The 17,886-nt window shown below is 36.3% G+C and overlaps 1 protein-coding gene across 6 annotated transcripts in view; it reads left to right on the top strand.

Moving 5' to 3' along the window:
- The first annotated feature begins 46 nt into the window (after window positions 1–46).
- Window positions 47–17,886, top strand: part of ARFIP1 (ADP ribosylation factor interacting protein 1) — a 117,744-nt gene continuing 99,904 nt past the window's right edge. For 2 of the 6 annotated variants that reach the window (XM_029940019.1, XM_029939990.1), the window contains exons 1-2: window positions 48–415; window positions 14,706–14,785. In XM_029940019.1, coding sequence (XP_029795879.1) covers window positions 14,708–14,785 — 78 coding nt within the window. In that variant the 5' untranslated portion in view covers window positions 48–415; window positions 14,706–14,707. Of the gene's footprint in view, window positions 416–14,705; window positions 14,786–17,886 lie in introns of those variants that run through there. The other 4 variants (XM_029939995.1, XM_029940010.1, XM_029940001.1 and 1 more) reach the window with 4 other exon arrangements.

Below are 17,886 nucleotides of genomic sequence, written 5' to 3'. Positions count from 1 at the left end.
ACGGGAGGGGCGGGGCCAGCCTTCAGGAGTGGGGCGGAGGAGGCCTCAAGGGAGGTGCGCTGGCACCATCGAGATGTGGCTTGGGCGGGCCAGATCGAGGGAGAGAGAGGCTGTCCAGGGCCAAGGACAACGCTACTTCCGGTCTCCTCACTTCCGGCTCCGCCGCTTTCTGTGCTGGTGCTGCAGGCCGGGTTGAGCGGCCGCAGGTCTGAGTGTCCTCGGCGGTTGGTCAGTGTGAGGCTGTGACAGCTGCAGTTGTTCCCCGCCCCCGAGGATCTGAGGTGCGTGGGGGAAGGGAAGAAGGAAAAGGCCCAGGTCGCGTTTCCGCTCACTTCTTGCCAGATTTGAGGCTATTCCAGAGAGCAGTGGCAAGGATAATCCTCGACGTGAGAGCTGCCGGGTTCGCTGCAGACAGGTGAGGGCGGAGCTGGCCCGCCGGGAAAGAAGCGGGGAGGGAGGGGGGGAAGAAGGCCGGTCTGAGTTAATTGGCGGGGTGGACACGTTGCCTGTGGAGCTTGCCATTCCAGACTTTCACTAGACACTTCTGTCCCTAGTCGTGACATATTTGCCCAACTATTCGACATTTGGTTTCTGCCCCGACCCCCGGTGTCCCGGAAACAGCCGGTGGAAAGGGAAAACTGGGCCCTTGCTGGGCTGCGCCCCCTCTTTGCATGCATTACGTGGGAAAGTGGGTGGCAAGATCCAGGTCTTTCTAGACTAAGTCTCGGGGTGGGCCACCTTCAGGTTTGGTGTCCAGTCTTTATTTTTCTTCTCCGCTCACTGCATCCTCTACTTCCTCTCTCCCGCAGTGAGAGGAATCGGAGATAGTGGTAGTCCCTCCGAGAGGTTCAGTGGGCAATGGTGCAGGGAGGAGCCTTGCCTAAGAAATGTCCCAAGTCTGACTGTGCTTGCGAGGACGGCCAAGGAATGCTGGAGTTTGGGAAGGAAGTCCTGCTGTCGTCTTCTCATCCGTTCCTTTTTGCCAAGTTACTGTTTACGTGTCTAGGAAAAGGAAAGGCTTTCCCCCCCCCCTTTTTTTTTTAAAGAGCAGCTTCTAGACGCTTTTCCCTTTTATTTTATTACTTCCTTTGTTTTGTTTTCATCTCCCTCTTGTACCCATACATCTTAAAAAGTTTATAGTTCACACTACCCACGGATCCTTAAGACACCCCGTTAGGATTTCTGTTCTCTCCCTTTGTTTTCTCCTAGATTAAAGTACATGATTTGTCTTACGTGGTTCTTTTTTCTTTTTTAAGTTTATTTACCTTGAAAGAGAGAGAGAGAAAGAGTAAGCGAGAGTGCGTGCACGAGTGGGGGAGGGGCTAAGAGCGATGGGGAGAGAGTGTCTCATACAGGCTCAGTACTCAGAGCCGGACTCTGGGTGCTCCCACCACAGCGAGATCATGACCTGAGTCAAACCGAGGAAGAGTTGGATGCTTAACCACTGAGCCACCCAGGCGCTCCATCTAACTCGGTTCTTATCTGATAAGGAAAAATGGAATATTTACAGAACTTTTCATAAACTTGTGCTTTGACCTAAGAGGGCGTGCTAACATTAGTCATTTCATTAACTTCATTGGCATGGAAATGTACACCTGAATTGGTTATATTAAAACAGTCTTGTGTTAAGGCTTCAGGCCATTTCATTGCTGCGATCTTAGAGTGACTACAGTGGACTGTGTGTCAGTACTGCTTTAACTCTACTTTTCTTGTTTGTCCTATAGTTTTTTGTTTTCCTTGCTCAACATGACCAGCACCCTTTCCTGACCACATCTAACACTCATTACCTGAGAAAATAGAAAATATTTCTAATTTTATTTTTTGGATTAAAATCTCTGCGCAGTTACATCCATTCCTTTTCAAATTGATAAATTAGTTTGCCTTAATCATGGGTTATGCCTTGGTGTCCATGGTCTAGAAGAAGTCTAACTTTCAGGGGTCTTCCTCATCCCTACCTTTTAAATTATGTGCAGAGTTTTGTTTGAGTGCATTGGGCGGGGGGTTGTTAGGGGTGATTGTCCATTAAAAAAAATCAAATTCTCAAAAAAGATACGTAACCTCCAGATTAAAAACTGTTCCTTAGTGTCATGTTCAAGTTAATGACAACTTTTTGCAGAGCTGTTAATTTTTCAAACCGTAAATAGCTTGTATTGGGAGAGTAGAATGCAGAGATTCTAGGTTTAAACTGAAATCTCTTACTTAACTACTTCAAAACATCTCTGTTTCTGAATTCCTTCCTAGACTTAGAGAAGGAAGTAAGACTGCCTACTTAACTTAGTTCCTGATTTGTGGTTTTGAGGTTTCTTTTTAGGGATGGCTGTTTGTGACCAATGCTGTGGAAATCTAATGGATTATAAATTAGTGTGTTTATTATTTAATACTGATTAAATATCACTATCCTACTTGGTACAGTTCAAAATAAAAAAATTAAATTTTGGTTATCCTTTGCTTTCATTTTCTTGATTTTCACTTGAGGCATTACTTTGGACCTTGGCTTTGCTAGGAATAAGATGTTTTAGTAGCGTGGTTCATAATAAACTTTTGGTATGTTGCTGCTTCTCTCTCTAGTCATCCCCATTCTCTGTATTCTATAGTAAGTAGTTTAATGATTGTTCTTCCATGTAAAGAAAGCTAGTGCCCCTCCAAATGTAATACGGGTTTAGAGTGTGTGCTTGAACTTACTGATTTGTTTGTGAAGTGCTTATTGGTTGAGAGTTGAAGTTCTAAAATGTTTGACACTTGTTTCAAAGAATGTTAGAACTTGAAGAGACATGTAGAGCAACCAGGTTCCTCTCACAAAGTAAAAGAACTTCCTGCTGTCTAGCATCCTCACTTGGGGGAGTAAAAAACATATTTTTATAAAAGAAGATTATGCTAAATTAGTTTCTAAAAAGGTAATGACAAAGTCAGAAGATAGGTTATAGCTGACACCGTACCAAACAGTTAACGTTTGTTTGCTTACTGTGTGCCGGGCCTTATGCTAACTGCTTTACATGATTACCGAATCTAATCCTCACAGCAACTTTTACAGGATGGCTAAAATCCCCATTTTATAGATGAAGAAATGGAAACTAAGTGAATAACTGAGGCCAAAGTAATGTGCTCAAAATTACACTGGTAGAGGTTGTTTGACTCCAGTCTGAATTCTTAATGACCACTCTAGACTGCTTCTGCCATGTTTCCTTCACATTGTTTTTGGCATGACTTCGGGATATCTCATCTTATTCTCTATCAGCTGTTTAGAAAAGAATATCTTTTCCCTTATTAATCTTCAGTAGGTGAACACCTTGTTGAATGTCAAACCTAAAAGTATGACAAAAAGAAGTGAACTTGGAGAAACCTTATGGAGTATTATTTGGTAGAGTTTTACCATCAGGATAGATATAAATCTGTATGTATGTGGAGCGTATGTGTGTTTATGACATAAAAAGTGGAAAATGAGAAAAAGGTTTAAGTAATAAACCTTTGTAAGAGTGACACTTGTTTCATAGAGTGTTAGAACTTGAGGAGACATGTAGAGCAACTAGATCCCTGTCACAAAGTGAAAGAACTTCCTGCTGTCTAGCATTCTCACTTGGGGGAGTAGAAAACATATTTTTATAAAGAGAGGATTATGCTAAATTTGTTTGTTTCTAAAAAGGTAATGACAGAGTCAGAAGATAGACTGTAGCTGACACCATACCAAACAGTTAACATTTGATTCTGGAGGTATAAATACATTTGAGAATGGTAAATTTGGGATGGAGAAAGGAATACTCAGGATGAAGGAAGGAATAATAAATTCAACAGGGAATTTAAGATGATATGGCTATGTATGAAAAAACTAACCATGTACGTACAGACTGGAAAGAGTAGTTCTACATAATGAAAGATGATGATTTAGGGACCATGACAGTCTAAAACTATGCAGCAGCATTAGTTCTAGTATGTATAAAAAAGACTATAAAACAGAAGAATCTGAAAATAATCTTGCTGTCTTTGGTCTACTAGCTTTAGGCAGACAGGGAAGCCACTGAATAGCTCTTGCAGATTCTCAACTGTTCTCTACGAAAGTATATATTTTCTTTTTCCTTTTTCTTTTCTCTTTTCTATCTCTGATTCTCCTCTTCTCCATGACTTCTAAACCTTTATCTTACAGTGGTCATAGACCGGTGTTACTGGAAATTGTTCTAATCTTTTGTGAAAATATGGCAATATCTTTGCCATATTCCCATCTAAGAATTTCTCATTTTGTTTCATTTTTGTATATCTCTGTTAGCATTGGACTTAACACCTCCTTGATCTTCTTTGGCCCTTTAGGGAGCTGTGAGGCACTGATTTTGAAGCAGGATCACAGGAACAGTGGAACTTGTGATGAAGCCTGAGTCATGCAGAGGAGAGAGTCAGTGAGCCAATTCCAGTTTCTGCTACCATGAGATAGTATTTTAGAGCAAGGTTTCCAAGTTTTTCTGCATCATGGCACACATAGAAAATGATTATATTTGTATGGCAGACTATATCCAGGCTCTCCCTGGTTCTCTGAAGGCTGAGGGGGCAGTCAATATTTTAGCACATCTGTAACTCATTCTTGGCACACTGGTTGAAAAGTTTTGTCTGGGAGAACAGGAATATGTTACTCTTTGTTTAATACCTTCTGTTTATTTAGCATATGATTATTTACAAAGCACTTTCGTTATACTCATTTTAGTTTTATTCTAGCCATATCAAGTGGATAGAACAGATAATATTACCTATGTTAGAAATGAAGAAATTGAAATTTTAGATAAAGTGCTTTGTATAAGGTCACACACCTAATAAGGGATGGATCAGGAATTCAAATCCCAGTTGGAAAGAGTCCCTGGAGGTTAAGTCAGCCATGTATCCTCTAGGATGGCCAGGCCCCCTATCTGGTTTGTTTGAGTGCTACCACCAGGGCATCTAGAGCAGTGCTAAGTCCATAATAGTTATTGTTTATTAAGTGCTACTCCGGCTAGGCATTATGATTTATAGATACTATATGTTAATTATTCTTATTTTCTATCAACAAGTGAAGAAACAAGTATACAAACCAGCAGAAGTAATTAGTCCAAGGTCACCCATGCTGTAAAAGGAGAACCACAGACTCACAACCCAAGTTACTCTATTCCAAAGCTTGTACTCATGATAGTGACTAAATGATTTCATGACATTGTGGGGTAGAGATTGGGTTCCAATTAAAGTGTGTGACATTAGTGACAAAGGGTGATGGTAATAAAGGGAGACAGGCGAGTGGACTATAAGTGTTTATTTTTGGCAGTTTCAAGATTAAGTTCTAGAGATAGTGGCTGTGTAAAAGGATTTCCAAGGTGTTTGGAGACGGGTATGGGGGAGACAAGTTATGTGATAAAACTCAGAGAATAACTTGGGCCATTGTGCTTCAAGTACTTCTAACAAAAGGGTTAAAAATATAGATCCTCTTCATATATGAGTAAATATTAATTATAAATTATTTCTTTAAGATAGATTTACAGATTCTTTTTATTTTGTTCTTTCTGCATTTCCTATTTTTCTGTGTGGCATATATTAATTACTTTTAAAATTAAAAATCTGTTTAATTATACAAGTAATATACTTGAAATTAAAATTCAGATAATATATTGGGCAGATGGAATGAAGGTTTCTAGTGCTCTAGCCCCTCTGTCACCCAGCACCAGTCTCAGTTAATTTGCCAGGGTAGTTGTTGGGGGTTAGATGAAGTAGATAAAGAAGTTCTAAACCAGCTCTAATACTGTAGCCACTAGCCACGTGTGGCTATTTAAATTGGTTAAAATAAACTAAGATTAAAAATTCAGTTCCTCAGTCACACCAGTCATATTTCAGATGCTCAGCATCTGCTCAGCAGATGCTCACATGTAGCTAAGTGGCTACTTTATCGGACAGCGCAGGTATAAAACATTCCCAACAATGTTCGGCAGCCCTGCTAAAACTTTAAAATACTGTATGATTAGTGACATAATTACTGTACTATTGAACCAAGATTTTAAAAAACTCTGTATTCCCCGTGGTGCCTAGCAACTTTTGTTTTAGCTGATGAAATATTACTGCCATATTCTCTCTCAGCTTTTGTTTTAATTAAATCCACATGGTCAAAGTCTTGAATATTTGGGGATTATAGTTAGCTACTTTTCTAGGCTAAAGATGACAGCTTTTCTATCTCTGTGCTCTAGGCCCGTATATCTTGCTCTCTAGTTGGCACCCTCTCTTGAATATATTAAAGGATTCTCTCAGAACTAAATTGATTTTCCCCTCACTCCATCCCCCCAAAAAATGAAAACCAAAAACAAAACAAAAAAACAAATGTTCATCTTTCTTTGCTCCTTATTTCAGTGAGTGACTCCATTGTCTTTCCAATTATGAAGTCTAGAAAATGAGGAGTGATCTTTAATAACTCCCTCTCCTGGTTACTGTCAACAAGTTTTATTACTCTTACTGTTTGAGTATCTCTTGAGTCTGTTTACTTCTTTCCATTTCTTTCCATACTTTATCTTGCCTGAAATTTCTACAATAGCCTCCATTCTTCTCTGCCCACCTCTGTTTTGGCCCCTCTCTAATCTGTTACCCGTCTTGAAGGCATAGTGGTTTATTTCGAAACACGCATCTGATGGTCACTCTTCTCCCCATTCTTTCCGTGGCTTCCCATTGCTTCTAGGATAAAAATAAAACCACTTAACAACGCTTCACTCATCCTCACCCTCAGCCTCATCTTTTACCAGGATCTGCGTAACTCTGCTTCAGCCATGCTGGCCACCTTTTCGTCCTTTGTACTTGTCTTGCTCCTTGTCATTACAGGGCTTTTGACCATGCTTTTTTCTCTGTCTAGATTACACTTCCACTTTTCACTTCACTTATTAGCTCCTAACTATCTGTAACACTTCAACAGAAGTTTTGTTTCCTTAGGGAATACTCTAACCTCCCAGATTAGGTATTCTAACCACCCAGATCATACTTTTACCACAATTACCATTTACATTTTGTGTGTGATTATATGGTTGTTGTTGTCTTCTACTGCCTCCAAACTCCATGAAGATAGGGGCCAAATTTTATTTTCTTTTTTGGCTTATTCTTAAATCCCTATCATCTAGCTCAGTACCTCATACCTAAATATTGATTGAATTTCCAAGTATATGGTATTAAAGATTTCAGTTCATGAAGTTTTATTTATAATATAGAATTTTGAATATGAATATTTTTAACATAGTAGTTAAATTGACAGTTACACTGTTTATTAAGTGTATGAAAACAAGTTTTAATAATATAAGCTTATATTATTAAAAATGAATTATAAAGTATAGCACAGTATTCTTAGATTATTTTATAATAAACTCTTATTTTTGAACAATTTTAGATTTATAGCATTATTGCAGATAGTGTAGAGATTCCTGAATACCCCACGCCCAGCTTCCCCTATTATTAACATACTGCATCAGTGTGGTACCTTTGTCACAGTTCATAAGCCAATATTCATATGTACTAATGTTTGTTCAAATTGCCTCAGCTTTCTCCTAATGTCCTTTTTCTCTTCCAGAATACTACATTACATTTAGTTGTCCTGTGTCCTCTTGGTTTTGACTGGTTCTCAGACTCCTTGATTTTGATTCAAGTTGGTAGTTTTGAGTTACTGGTCAAGTATTTTGTAGACTGTCCCCCAATTGAGATTTGTCTGATGCTGTTCTTAGGATTAGACTGGGTAATATGTTTTTGGGAGGAAGACCCACAGGGATAAAAGTGACATTCCCATCATATAAAGAGTAAATACTGTCAGTGGTTGTTGTTGACTTAGTCAGCTAAGATGGGGTTTAGTAGGTTTGCCTCTCCCCACCTTTGCATATTGTACTTTTTAGAAAAAAGTCATTATATGAAGTACATGCTTAAGAAGTAGAGAGTTACGTTCCTCCTTCTTAACATGGAGTATGTACATAAAGTTTTTGGAATTCTTCTGCAAGGGAAATTTGTCTCCTTGTCCTCATTTATTAATTTATTCAGTCATTTATTTATATGACTATTCACTGTGGACATTTATTTTATACTTTGAGTTATAATCCAGTACTACTTTATTTCTTTTGTTGCTCAGATTGCTCCAGCTTTGACTATTGGGAGCTCTTTTAGTTGGTTTTTATATTCCTTGACGTAGCCCTATCATTGTGAGGATTTTGTTTTTGTTTGGTTTGTTCTGAGGATTTTTTTAAGCACATCTTTATTTTCTATCACTGCAAGATGTTCAGGCTCATCTTGTGTATTTCCTGCCCCAGTCCTAGAATCAGCCATTTCTCCAAGGAGTGCTGGTTCCCTTTATTGGGGAATGGTATTAGAAACCAGTATCTGGGCGCCACGTGTGTTCGTTCTGGCTGCAGTTGCTTCTAAGCAATATACACCAACTCATGTAAATAAGCATACCTATAAGTATTTCTATATGTTACTATCTGTATCTGTGTTTAAGCTGTATTCTTACATTATTCTGAGCTTTTTCCATTGAAAAAATATTGAGGGGTTTATATAGTTTGGGAATTTATTAACAATGAAAGTAACTCTCCGGTGTTTTGGTTCTTGGTTGGCCTCACTGCTAATGTTCTGGAACACAACTAGTTGTGTAGGAAGAATGAGGCCATAGTACACTGAATAATTTAGAGTTCATTTATAGCTAGTTTTCTTTTCAGAGAGTAGTTTTGAGACTCTTATCATTTTACTTCTCATTAGTTTCTCTGAAACACAATCTAAATGGGAAAAATAAGACTTCTCCAGTTAATTTTATTACTTGGTTGAAAGTTAGTAATGATGGTGGAGATGGGAATAGTTGAATATTGATTTTTATTTATTATTATTATTTTTTAAGTTTTTTGTTAGTAATCTATACACCCAGCATATGGGGCTCAAGCTCATAACCCCAAGATCGAGTTGCATGCTGAGCCAGCCAGTCACCCCTGAATATTGATTTTTAAATTGTTTCCCATTATTACATATAATTGAGAATTAGCTATATTTTGTCAAAGCTTTCTATTTTTGAATTGTCTAGACTGATGTGCAATGTAATTTTAACTTATCACTAAAAGGACTTGTAAGTGTATGGCTTTTACAGGTATGAGGTCGTTGTTGACATAAGACAGCAGCATAGTTTAAATGATTCTTTATTATCTTATTTCCTTTTATTTATTCTACTTATGAGAGAGAATGTAATTGTACTTTGAACATAATGTGTTGTAAACCATTTTCAGTTCAATATCATTTGCATTAGATAGTAGGAAAAAGGATTTTCCTTATGTTAAGAATACTACTATCATAAAAAAGAAAATTAGTTTAAATTGTTTTGATTAAAGGAGAAAGCTTCTGTATTTTAGATGTTATTTTTCAATGCTGAATACATGTAGTTACTTAATATAATCACTATATATTTTAACTAAGTTAAAAAAGTTTTTTTAAATGTTTATTTTTTCTTGAGAGACAGAGAGCATGAGGTGGGGAGGGAGACACAGAAGCCAAAGCAAACTCAAGGCTCTGAGCTGTCAGCACAGAGCTCAATGAACCACGAACCCTGAGATCATGACCTGAGCTGAAGTTGGACACTTAATCAACTGAGCCACCCAGGCACCCCTTAACTAAGTTTTTTTGTATTGTAAATAAGTTAGTTCAACTTGAAAATTCATATTAAATTACAAAATTAAAACAAGTCGTATCATTCTCTTTCTGTTTATTCATGAGTGAGAAAAGCTAGGCATAGTCTAATAAATTCCATCAAGAATGAAAGAAATAGAGTAATTTCCCTTAATATGTAGCCTGGTAACCAGTCTCTGGAATATCAGCGATACAATAGTCTAAAGAAACTAAGCAAATTTAGATTAAAGCAAGCCCAAGTTTTGATACTTTTTGCCTTCAGTTTTCTGTATTTACCTCCTTAGCATTGTCCTTGTCTCACCAGTCAGAACTTTTTGGTCCCATATATTATAATTGTTTATAGTATTTCTCCAACTTATTTACTAAAGTACCCCTAGAAAGAAGTATCCCTCTTCAGATGTTTCTTTTTTTCTTTTTTTCCCCTCCAGATGTTTCTTTGGAGATACATATTTTATTACAAAAACTTAATAAATTTCTTAGAAGACTTATGTGTATTGTTTTATTCAAGTTGATTTTGCTTTAGATCCCATAATATATTAAATATTTTAACAAAAAGTATAAATTTTTACTCCACTATGATGTGCCGTGTTTATCCTGTTTATATCTGCCTCCCTGTGGCTTGAGCATACCATTTCAGAATCTGTGTGGTATGTGAGTACCTTAATTTGAAAAACTCATGGTTTCTGTTCAACAATACTTATCTCATAAATACATCCTTTAATGTTAGACTTCTGACTTCTGGCTTTAACTCATCGGCATCATGGAGACTGTAAGTGTAGTTTTCTTCTTTGCTGGCATCCATGGACTGTTTTGTTTCCTCTTCCAGGATCCTGGCAAATCGGGTACCTTCTGGCCTCTCTTTCTTGCTTGGGTCCCAGGAAGAACCTAAGTGCAATGAAGTGTTTTAGGGTATAGAATTCTTCCCGATTGAATTCTGGTTAAAGTTCCTACATAATTTCACCGTGGATAGGCTCTAGTTTATTCCGTTTATAGAGATTAAAATATGATTTTAATAATAAAATAAAAACCAACCCCAAACAGTTGGGCACATTATAAACTTCAGGTGATCTTATTTAAGCACTTTTTCCAGTGCTAATTAATGATTCACTCTATAGGTCATTTGTTCTTACACTCGTTAGTTAATGAATACCGCTGGCTGATTTGTAGAATTAGAGCCTCAGAGATGACTTGAAGCATTTTTGGCCTGCAGCATAAATTTGCTGAAGAGACTTGAGCATTAATGGTAGTTTGGGAATAGTAATTCATCATGCTATTTTGAAAACAGTTTTTAAAGATACCTGAATATATATGTAAAGATTAAAAAAAGTGTATGTTAAACAGTACAAACTATAAGACATTAACTTTGTAAACTTTTTGTTCTCCATGTATATTAGTTACCAAACTTAGGAGCAAACTTCTAAGAAATAAATGTGAAGTAGGTCAGAGCATTTAAAGAATATCAGAAAACACAAATTTAGTACCTATCTCTTTAATTCTCAGAAATTTGATTTCCTGTTTCCCTGTATGTGCAGGGTTATTTGGCCTTTTCTTGAGCTGGTTGATAATGATATGTTTTCCTACTTGATGCTATGATTAATACAGAGGAGCAGATGATAACTCCTATTTCATAAGAAAGTAAAAGACAGCGAAAGTGAATGGCCTTAACTTTCTTCTGTTTTCTATTCCACTCTTTGTTATCTCCAGGATTTCCTTCCTCCTTTCATTCTTCCCTCAGTGGAAAAACTTTTCTTTTCTTATCTAAGGTAATTCTTCTACCTTTGTTCAGAATTTATTTGTTTTTTAAAAACTTTAATTTTTATCTAATTTTAGACTTGCAAAATAGTATAGTTTCCTCAGATTCTTCATCCCACTTCCCTGAATGCTAGCATCTTACATAACTATGATTATCGAGAATAGGAAACTAACATTGGTTTCATATTCTTAACTAAACTACAGATCTTATTAGAATTTCACTAAATTTTCAGCTATCTTAGATTTTTCTGTTCCAGGATCCTATCTAAGATATATGACACTTTTTAAAGCGTTATTGATAAGTAATTTTGTAGAGCATCCCTTAGTTTGTGTTAGTCTAGTGTTTTCTCATGATAGGCCTGAGCTTATGCATTTTTGGCAAAAATATCACAAAAATGATGTGTTCTCAATGCAGTGTTTCAAGGGGATAATGATGTTATATCTTACTAGTAATTACTTGATCACTTGGTTAGGTTCAGTCTGTTGAGTTTCTTAACTTTGAACCATGAGTTCCTTTACTATCTTTCCCTTTTCAGTTCATAAGTACCTTTGGGAGATACTTGGAAATTATGTAAATCCTTTTTCTCCTCATACTTTTGCCTTCTAATTTTAGCATCTATCAGTGGATCTTGTCTGCAACATTTATTACAGGTCTTTGCTGGATGGTGATTATGTTTCCCTGTGTTTCCCTATGTTTATTAATTGAGACTCTGTTGTATGGAAGTATTGCCTCTTTACCCCCATTTGCTTATTTATTTGGCTATGTATATTGGTATGGATTCATTTATCTTAATCTATGGGTCTAGATACAGTATTATAATTTATTTTGTTGCTCAATTTGTTCTAGCATTGGCCTTTAGGGGTTCTTTCAGGTTGGCTCCTGTGTTCTTTAGACAGGCCCTCATCTTTTTTTCTTTTTTTAACTTCTTACTTTCTGACACCAGAAAATGTTCTAGGCTGATCTTATATTTTTCCTGCTTAAGCCTTAGAATCAACCAATTCTGAAGAGTTACAGTTCCTTATTGAACAATGGTGTTATAGGAGTGCCTGGGTGGCTCAAGTTAAGCCTCTGACTTTGGCTCAGGTCATAATATCACGGTTTGTGGGTTTGAGACCCACATCAGGTTCTGTGCGGACAGTCTAGAGCCTGGAGCCTGCTTGTATTTCTTCTTGTTCGAATGAACAGAAACATGTATTTTCTTATATCCCCTTTGTTCTTACATGAAGAGAGCCTATCTAAAAGTATTTTTGGACTTTGCTTTTTTCAATTAACAGTGTATCCTGGAAGTCACTCCATGTCATAGAGCTCTTCCTCATTGTTTTAATAGTTGCATAGTCATCCATTCGTTGGCAGTACCATGGTTTATTCAGTGACTTTCCCTATGTATAGACATTTAGGCTATTTCCAATATTTTACATCTATGAAGACTATTGTAATGTCTGTGTATTTTTGTATTGCTGGAGGTATATTCCTAGGATGGAGTCCTAGAAATGAGATCGATGGGTACAGCAGTAAGTGCATATGTGATGATGATATTAGGCATCACCAAAGTTCCCTTCAGAATGGCTGTACCAGTTTATAATCCCATGAGCAGTGTTTGAGAGTGCTGTTTTTCCTTCCTCATGAACAGAAAGTTTTGTTATATTTAAAATTTTTTTGCCAGTCTGGTAGGTGAGAGATGGTATCTCAGTGTTGTTTTAACTTGCACTTCTCCAATTATGAGTGAATTTGAACACTTTTATATTTTGGAGGACCATTTTAATGTCTTTTTGTGTGTATGTGAATTTTCTGTTCATATCTTTTTCCTGCTTTCAATCTGTGTTTTTTAGTTTTTTACCTTTGTTTTTAAGAATTCTTTATAGTAATCTCCCCTTATCTGTGGGGGATACATTCCAAAACTGCCAGTGGATGCCTGAAACTGTGGGTTGTACTGAACCCTTCATATGCTATGATTTTTCCTACACATACATACCTGTGATAAAGTTTAATTTATAAACTAGGCACATTAAGAGGTTAACAACAATAAAACAGAACAGTTATAACACTATACTGTAATAAAAGTTATGTGAATGTGGTCTTTTTCTTTCTCTCAAAATAACTTTGTTATACTGTACTGACCCTTCTTCCTATGGTAGTGTGAGATAATAAAATGCCCATAAGATATGGTGAAGTTGAAGTGAATGATGTAGACAGTGTGAAGCTGCTATTAATTTTCTGACAACAAATCAGGAGGAGGATCATGTGCTGATCGACCACATTTGACTGTAGGGAACTGAGACACAAGAGACTAAACAGTAGTCTCCCCTTAGCTGCAATTTTACTTTCTCCAGTTTCAGTTACCCAAGGTCATGATTGGAAATCATGTTAAAAAAGTCTCCCTTAATCCCTTTTTCCTTGAATATTGAATTTTGAATGGGTGTTGCATTTTGTCAAAAGATCTCTCAACATATGTTAAGAAAACTATATATTTTCCCTTAGGTTTATGAATACAGTATGTAGTAATAAATTTCATAATTGAGCTGGTTTTGGATTCCTGGAATGAAACCCACTTGTGCATGTTGTATTATTTTCTTGATGTGGTATTGGGTTCGGTTTACAAACTGAAATTGTAAAATTGTTCCCTCCAGTGTATTTCAAAAGTAAAATTTTGGTTTTTTTTGCATTATAATACCTAACGTGGTATCTTGTAATTATTTATCTGTCTCCTTGATTAGATTCAGAGTACTTGTAGACCATGAATTTGATTTTACTCTTCTTTCTCCTTAGTGCTTAGCAGAGTTCTTCATGTATAATTGGTACTCTGTAAATGTTGCATAAGTTAGAAGCAGAAGTAGCTCATTAAACTTTTTATTTAATGAAATCAGAGTATAGTGTTTCACTTAGAGAATGACTAGTCACGTCTGTGTTATCAATATGAAAGAGCACTGGCCAGGGAGGTAGAAGCGGTCTGAGTGCTAGTCTAAAACTTTGGTTTTGTGTAGGCCATGAATAACTAGTATTTTGTATATGAGTTTTTCATCTGTCAAATCAAGTCGATGCCCTAGTCTTTTGAATTTTGTTTCATATCGAAACTGTTTTATGAAATTATTTTTTTAATCATTGAGGTATATATTTTTACATTCTGTATAAATACTTTTTCTGAAATTTTGTTTTTATAATTGTTTACTTGTTATAATCAACAGATACTTATGTGATGGTAGATAATTTTGCAAAGCACATACTGACTGCAAATAAGTTATGTTACAGAATATTTATAAGGATATCAGTGAGATTATGCAGCTTTTTTAACTAAGTTATTTAATGCATGCTTAACACATTTTACTTTTAGGTATGTCTGACTGCAGCAATGATCCTACAACTCATGGTGCATCTAAACCAGGCACAGAAGAAGTCCAGTCTAATTCCGAGGTGATTGGATGGTATTTCTGTGGTATTTTGAAATCAGCCCATCTCAATCAGTTTTAGACTGTCCAAATTAACTCAGCTGGTCTAAACATGGGTCATTCTGAATAAACTCTTTTACACACATAGACACAGAAAAGGAGTGGGAAGAGAGAAATTTCTTCATAATAGGAAGTTATTATTTGCCTTCGGGCATCTAAAATTCTAGACTATACTTGTTACATAAAGATGAATGTAAAAGTTGGGGTCAAAATATAGTTGTGAGTTTAAAAAAAAATTTTATGTGTTTTTTTTTTTTAAAGCGAGCATGTGGGTGGAAGAGAGGGGCAGAGGGAGAGAGACAGAGAATCTACAGTCAGCACAGAGCCCGACATGGGCCTCAAACCCATGACCCTGGGATCATGACCGGATCTGAAATTAGGAGTCATATGCTCAACCAGCTGAGCCCAACTGAGCATCCCAAACTATAGATTTTAATATAAATATGAAGTGAGATTTCTGTCAAAATAATATAGTAATGGGTTCATATTTGAGCTTGTCTACTCCTGTATACTTTTTTTACAGATGCATTATACTTCTGTATACTTTCTAATTGAGGCATTTTAATCTAAGTGTAAAAAAACCCAAAAACCTGAGTTCTGAACTTAAATTTCAACTCACTGAATGTAAATCTATAGTGATAAGACACCAGGCCATGTGAGATTTTTTTGTTTTTGCTTTTGTTTCTTTTTGGAACTTCTACAAACGATTCTAATCACTTTGATGGTTCAGTGAACCACTAGCTCATTAGATTAAGGAAAGAGATGTGAAAAAGTTAATTTTATATTGAAATTATACTAGAACCTAATACTAGTAAAATTTTTCACATTTATATTTCTTAATGATTTACAGAATAGCACTTTTATATTATACATATTGAAAGTTAGAACAATTTGGTATCATTCAGTTAGGTAATTAGAACAACTATTGTTTCCCCCATTTATTTGTTAATCATACTTAACTTTCAGAGAGATAGTGACCAACTTAGAGGATTGGCAAGCCTGGAACACTACATGGGGTCTACAGTGTTTCTGAACCAATTTGCCATCAGTATATGTGCATGATGCTAGCTGTATTATGTCTTCAAGCCAAGACACCGTGAGTCTGTGTGAAAGCTTTAATGTAGGATTTAGAGCTAGACAAACATAAGTTCCAGTGGGCAAAATATGTATTATCTGGGGGAGGATTCAAGATTCTTTGTGATTGGTTGTTTACTATTTGTCAAAGCAATGTTTTAATTACATTTAGTTCAGAGAAACCAGGAAATTATGTACAGTGTATGTTAACTCATGGATTTGATTTTTTATGATCATATCTCAGAATCTGTACTGTTGAGAGATGATCAGAGGAGGTTACATGCATGTGAACTACAGGAAGGATTGGCAGGCCAGCCAATAGAAGGATTCCTAAAAATGAAAGTATTGTGTTTGTAGTTTACCACAGTGAATTTCATCTATGTGAATACTCACATAGATGCTCAACTAGAAATTTCTTGCTTAATAGAGTGTTAATCCTGGATGATGATGATCTGAAGGAAACCACTGCCAAGTAATCATTTTGAAAACAATGTGTATTAACATTAAAATCTATGTTAAGTGTTTCCTGCATTTTTAGCCACAGGTGTGTGAGTATAGTCTGAATTTATGTCCAAATTTAAAAGTACTATATAAGTTTACAGTTCACCAGAGTAGGATTTAGGGATATTAGGTTTAAAATTCCCCCTTAAGGGTGACTGAGTGGCTCAGTCAGTGAAGCCAGCAGGCTCCATACTGACAGCACAGAGCCTGCTTGGGATTCTCTCTCTCCTCTCACTGTCCATCCCCCACTCACAAATTCATATTCTCTCTCTCTGTCTCTCAAAACAATAAACATTTAAAATTCCTTCTTTATTAGTATGTTACTGACTTGAACCTGCTTTTTCTCAAAGTCCATGATGAAAACATTTTTGGGGGTCAGATTTGCTTACAAGAATTTTTCTTGTGGGATGCATGGGTGGCTCAGTCATTAATATGTTCAACTCTTGATTTTGGCTTGGTCATGATCTCATGGTTGTGAGATCCATGCTGAGCATGGAGCCTGCTTGGCGTTTTGTCTCTCCCTCTTTCTTTGCCCCGCATGATCTTTCTCTCTCACTCTCAAAATAAACATTTAAAAAAAAAGTTTTCTTTTAATATATCTCTGTGTGTATTACGGCTGTTAACTTCTTAAATGTTCTGTGTATCAGACTTTTCAGTGATTCAGACTAATTTTCAAGCTTGACACTTCCCTGATACTTTGATGAATGAATTAATTTTTACTCCAGTACTATAAATGATAGATGAATATTGGTTTCTTAGGAATAGAATATGATGACATGGGTGATAGTTTTCATTTCTTTAAAAGCAAAACAAAACAAAAAACCCAACAGCAAAAACTCCAGCTCTTTAAACTGAGCCAGCTGCATTATCAACCCTGGACAAGAAGAGACAAAGTTCATTTAGGTTCTGTAAGGTGAATTGCCTTGCTCATAATCACTCAGCTAGTTAATTGTAGAATCCAGGGTAATTTCCTGACTCTCAACTAAATGATGTTTCTGCTAAAATATGTATCTCATCAGTGACCATAAAAATGCTTTCTTCTTCTACATGTGTGTGTGGGGGGGTTGTTTTTGTTTTTTGTTTTTTGTTTTTTTAGGGACATCAGGTTTTTTCTTTTTAAGTTAAAAAGTAAGAAGAAAACATGAGCTTGGCATGATTTGTACTCTAATCCAGTCTTGATTAGAGCAGATGAAGGTGGATTTTGTTCTTTATGTTTTTAATATTTAAACTTTGTACCTGGAAATGTGTTTAAACTGCTGCTTCTGTATCTATAGGCAGCACTCACTGAGAGTCTTTTGGTGCCAGACACCATACGGTGTTTTATATATTTATTATTTCATTGAATAATGAATGTTTGCAGTTGAGGTTTTCTCCCTCATTTTACAGATACAGAGAACAAAGACCTGAAAAGGCTAATATAGCTAATGAGGAACAGAGCTGTGATTTGAACCCAAATTAAAGTGGAGAATAGGAGTAAATTTCAGAAACTAA

Source organism: Suricata suricatta, chromosome 1 (assembly GCF_006229205.1).
Source record: "Suricata suricatta isolate VVHF042 chromosome 1, meerkat_22Aug2017_6uvM2_HiC, whole genome shotgun sequence".
NCBI classification, from domain to species: Eukaryota; Metazoa; Chordata; class Mammalia; order Carnivora; family Herpestidae; genus Suricata; species Suricata suricatta.
This window is presented reverse-complemented; position numbering and strand designations above follow the sequence as displayed.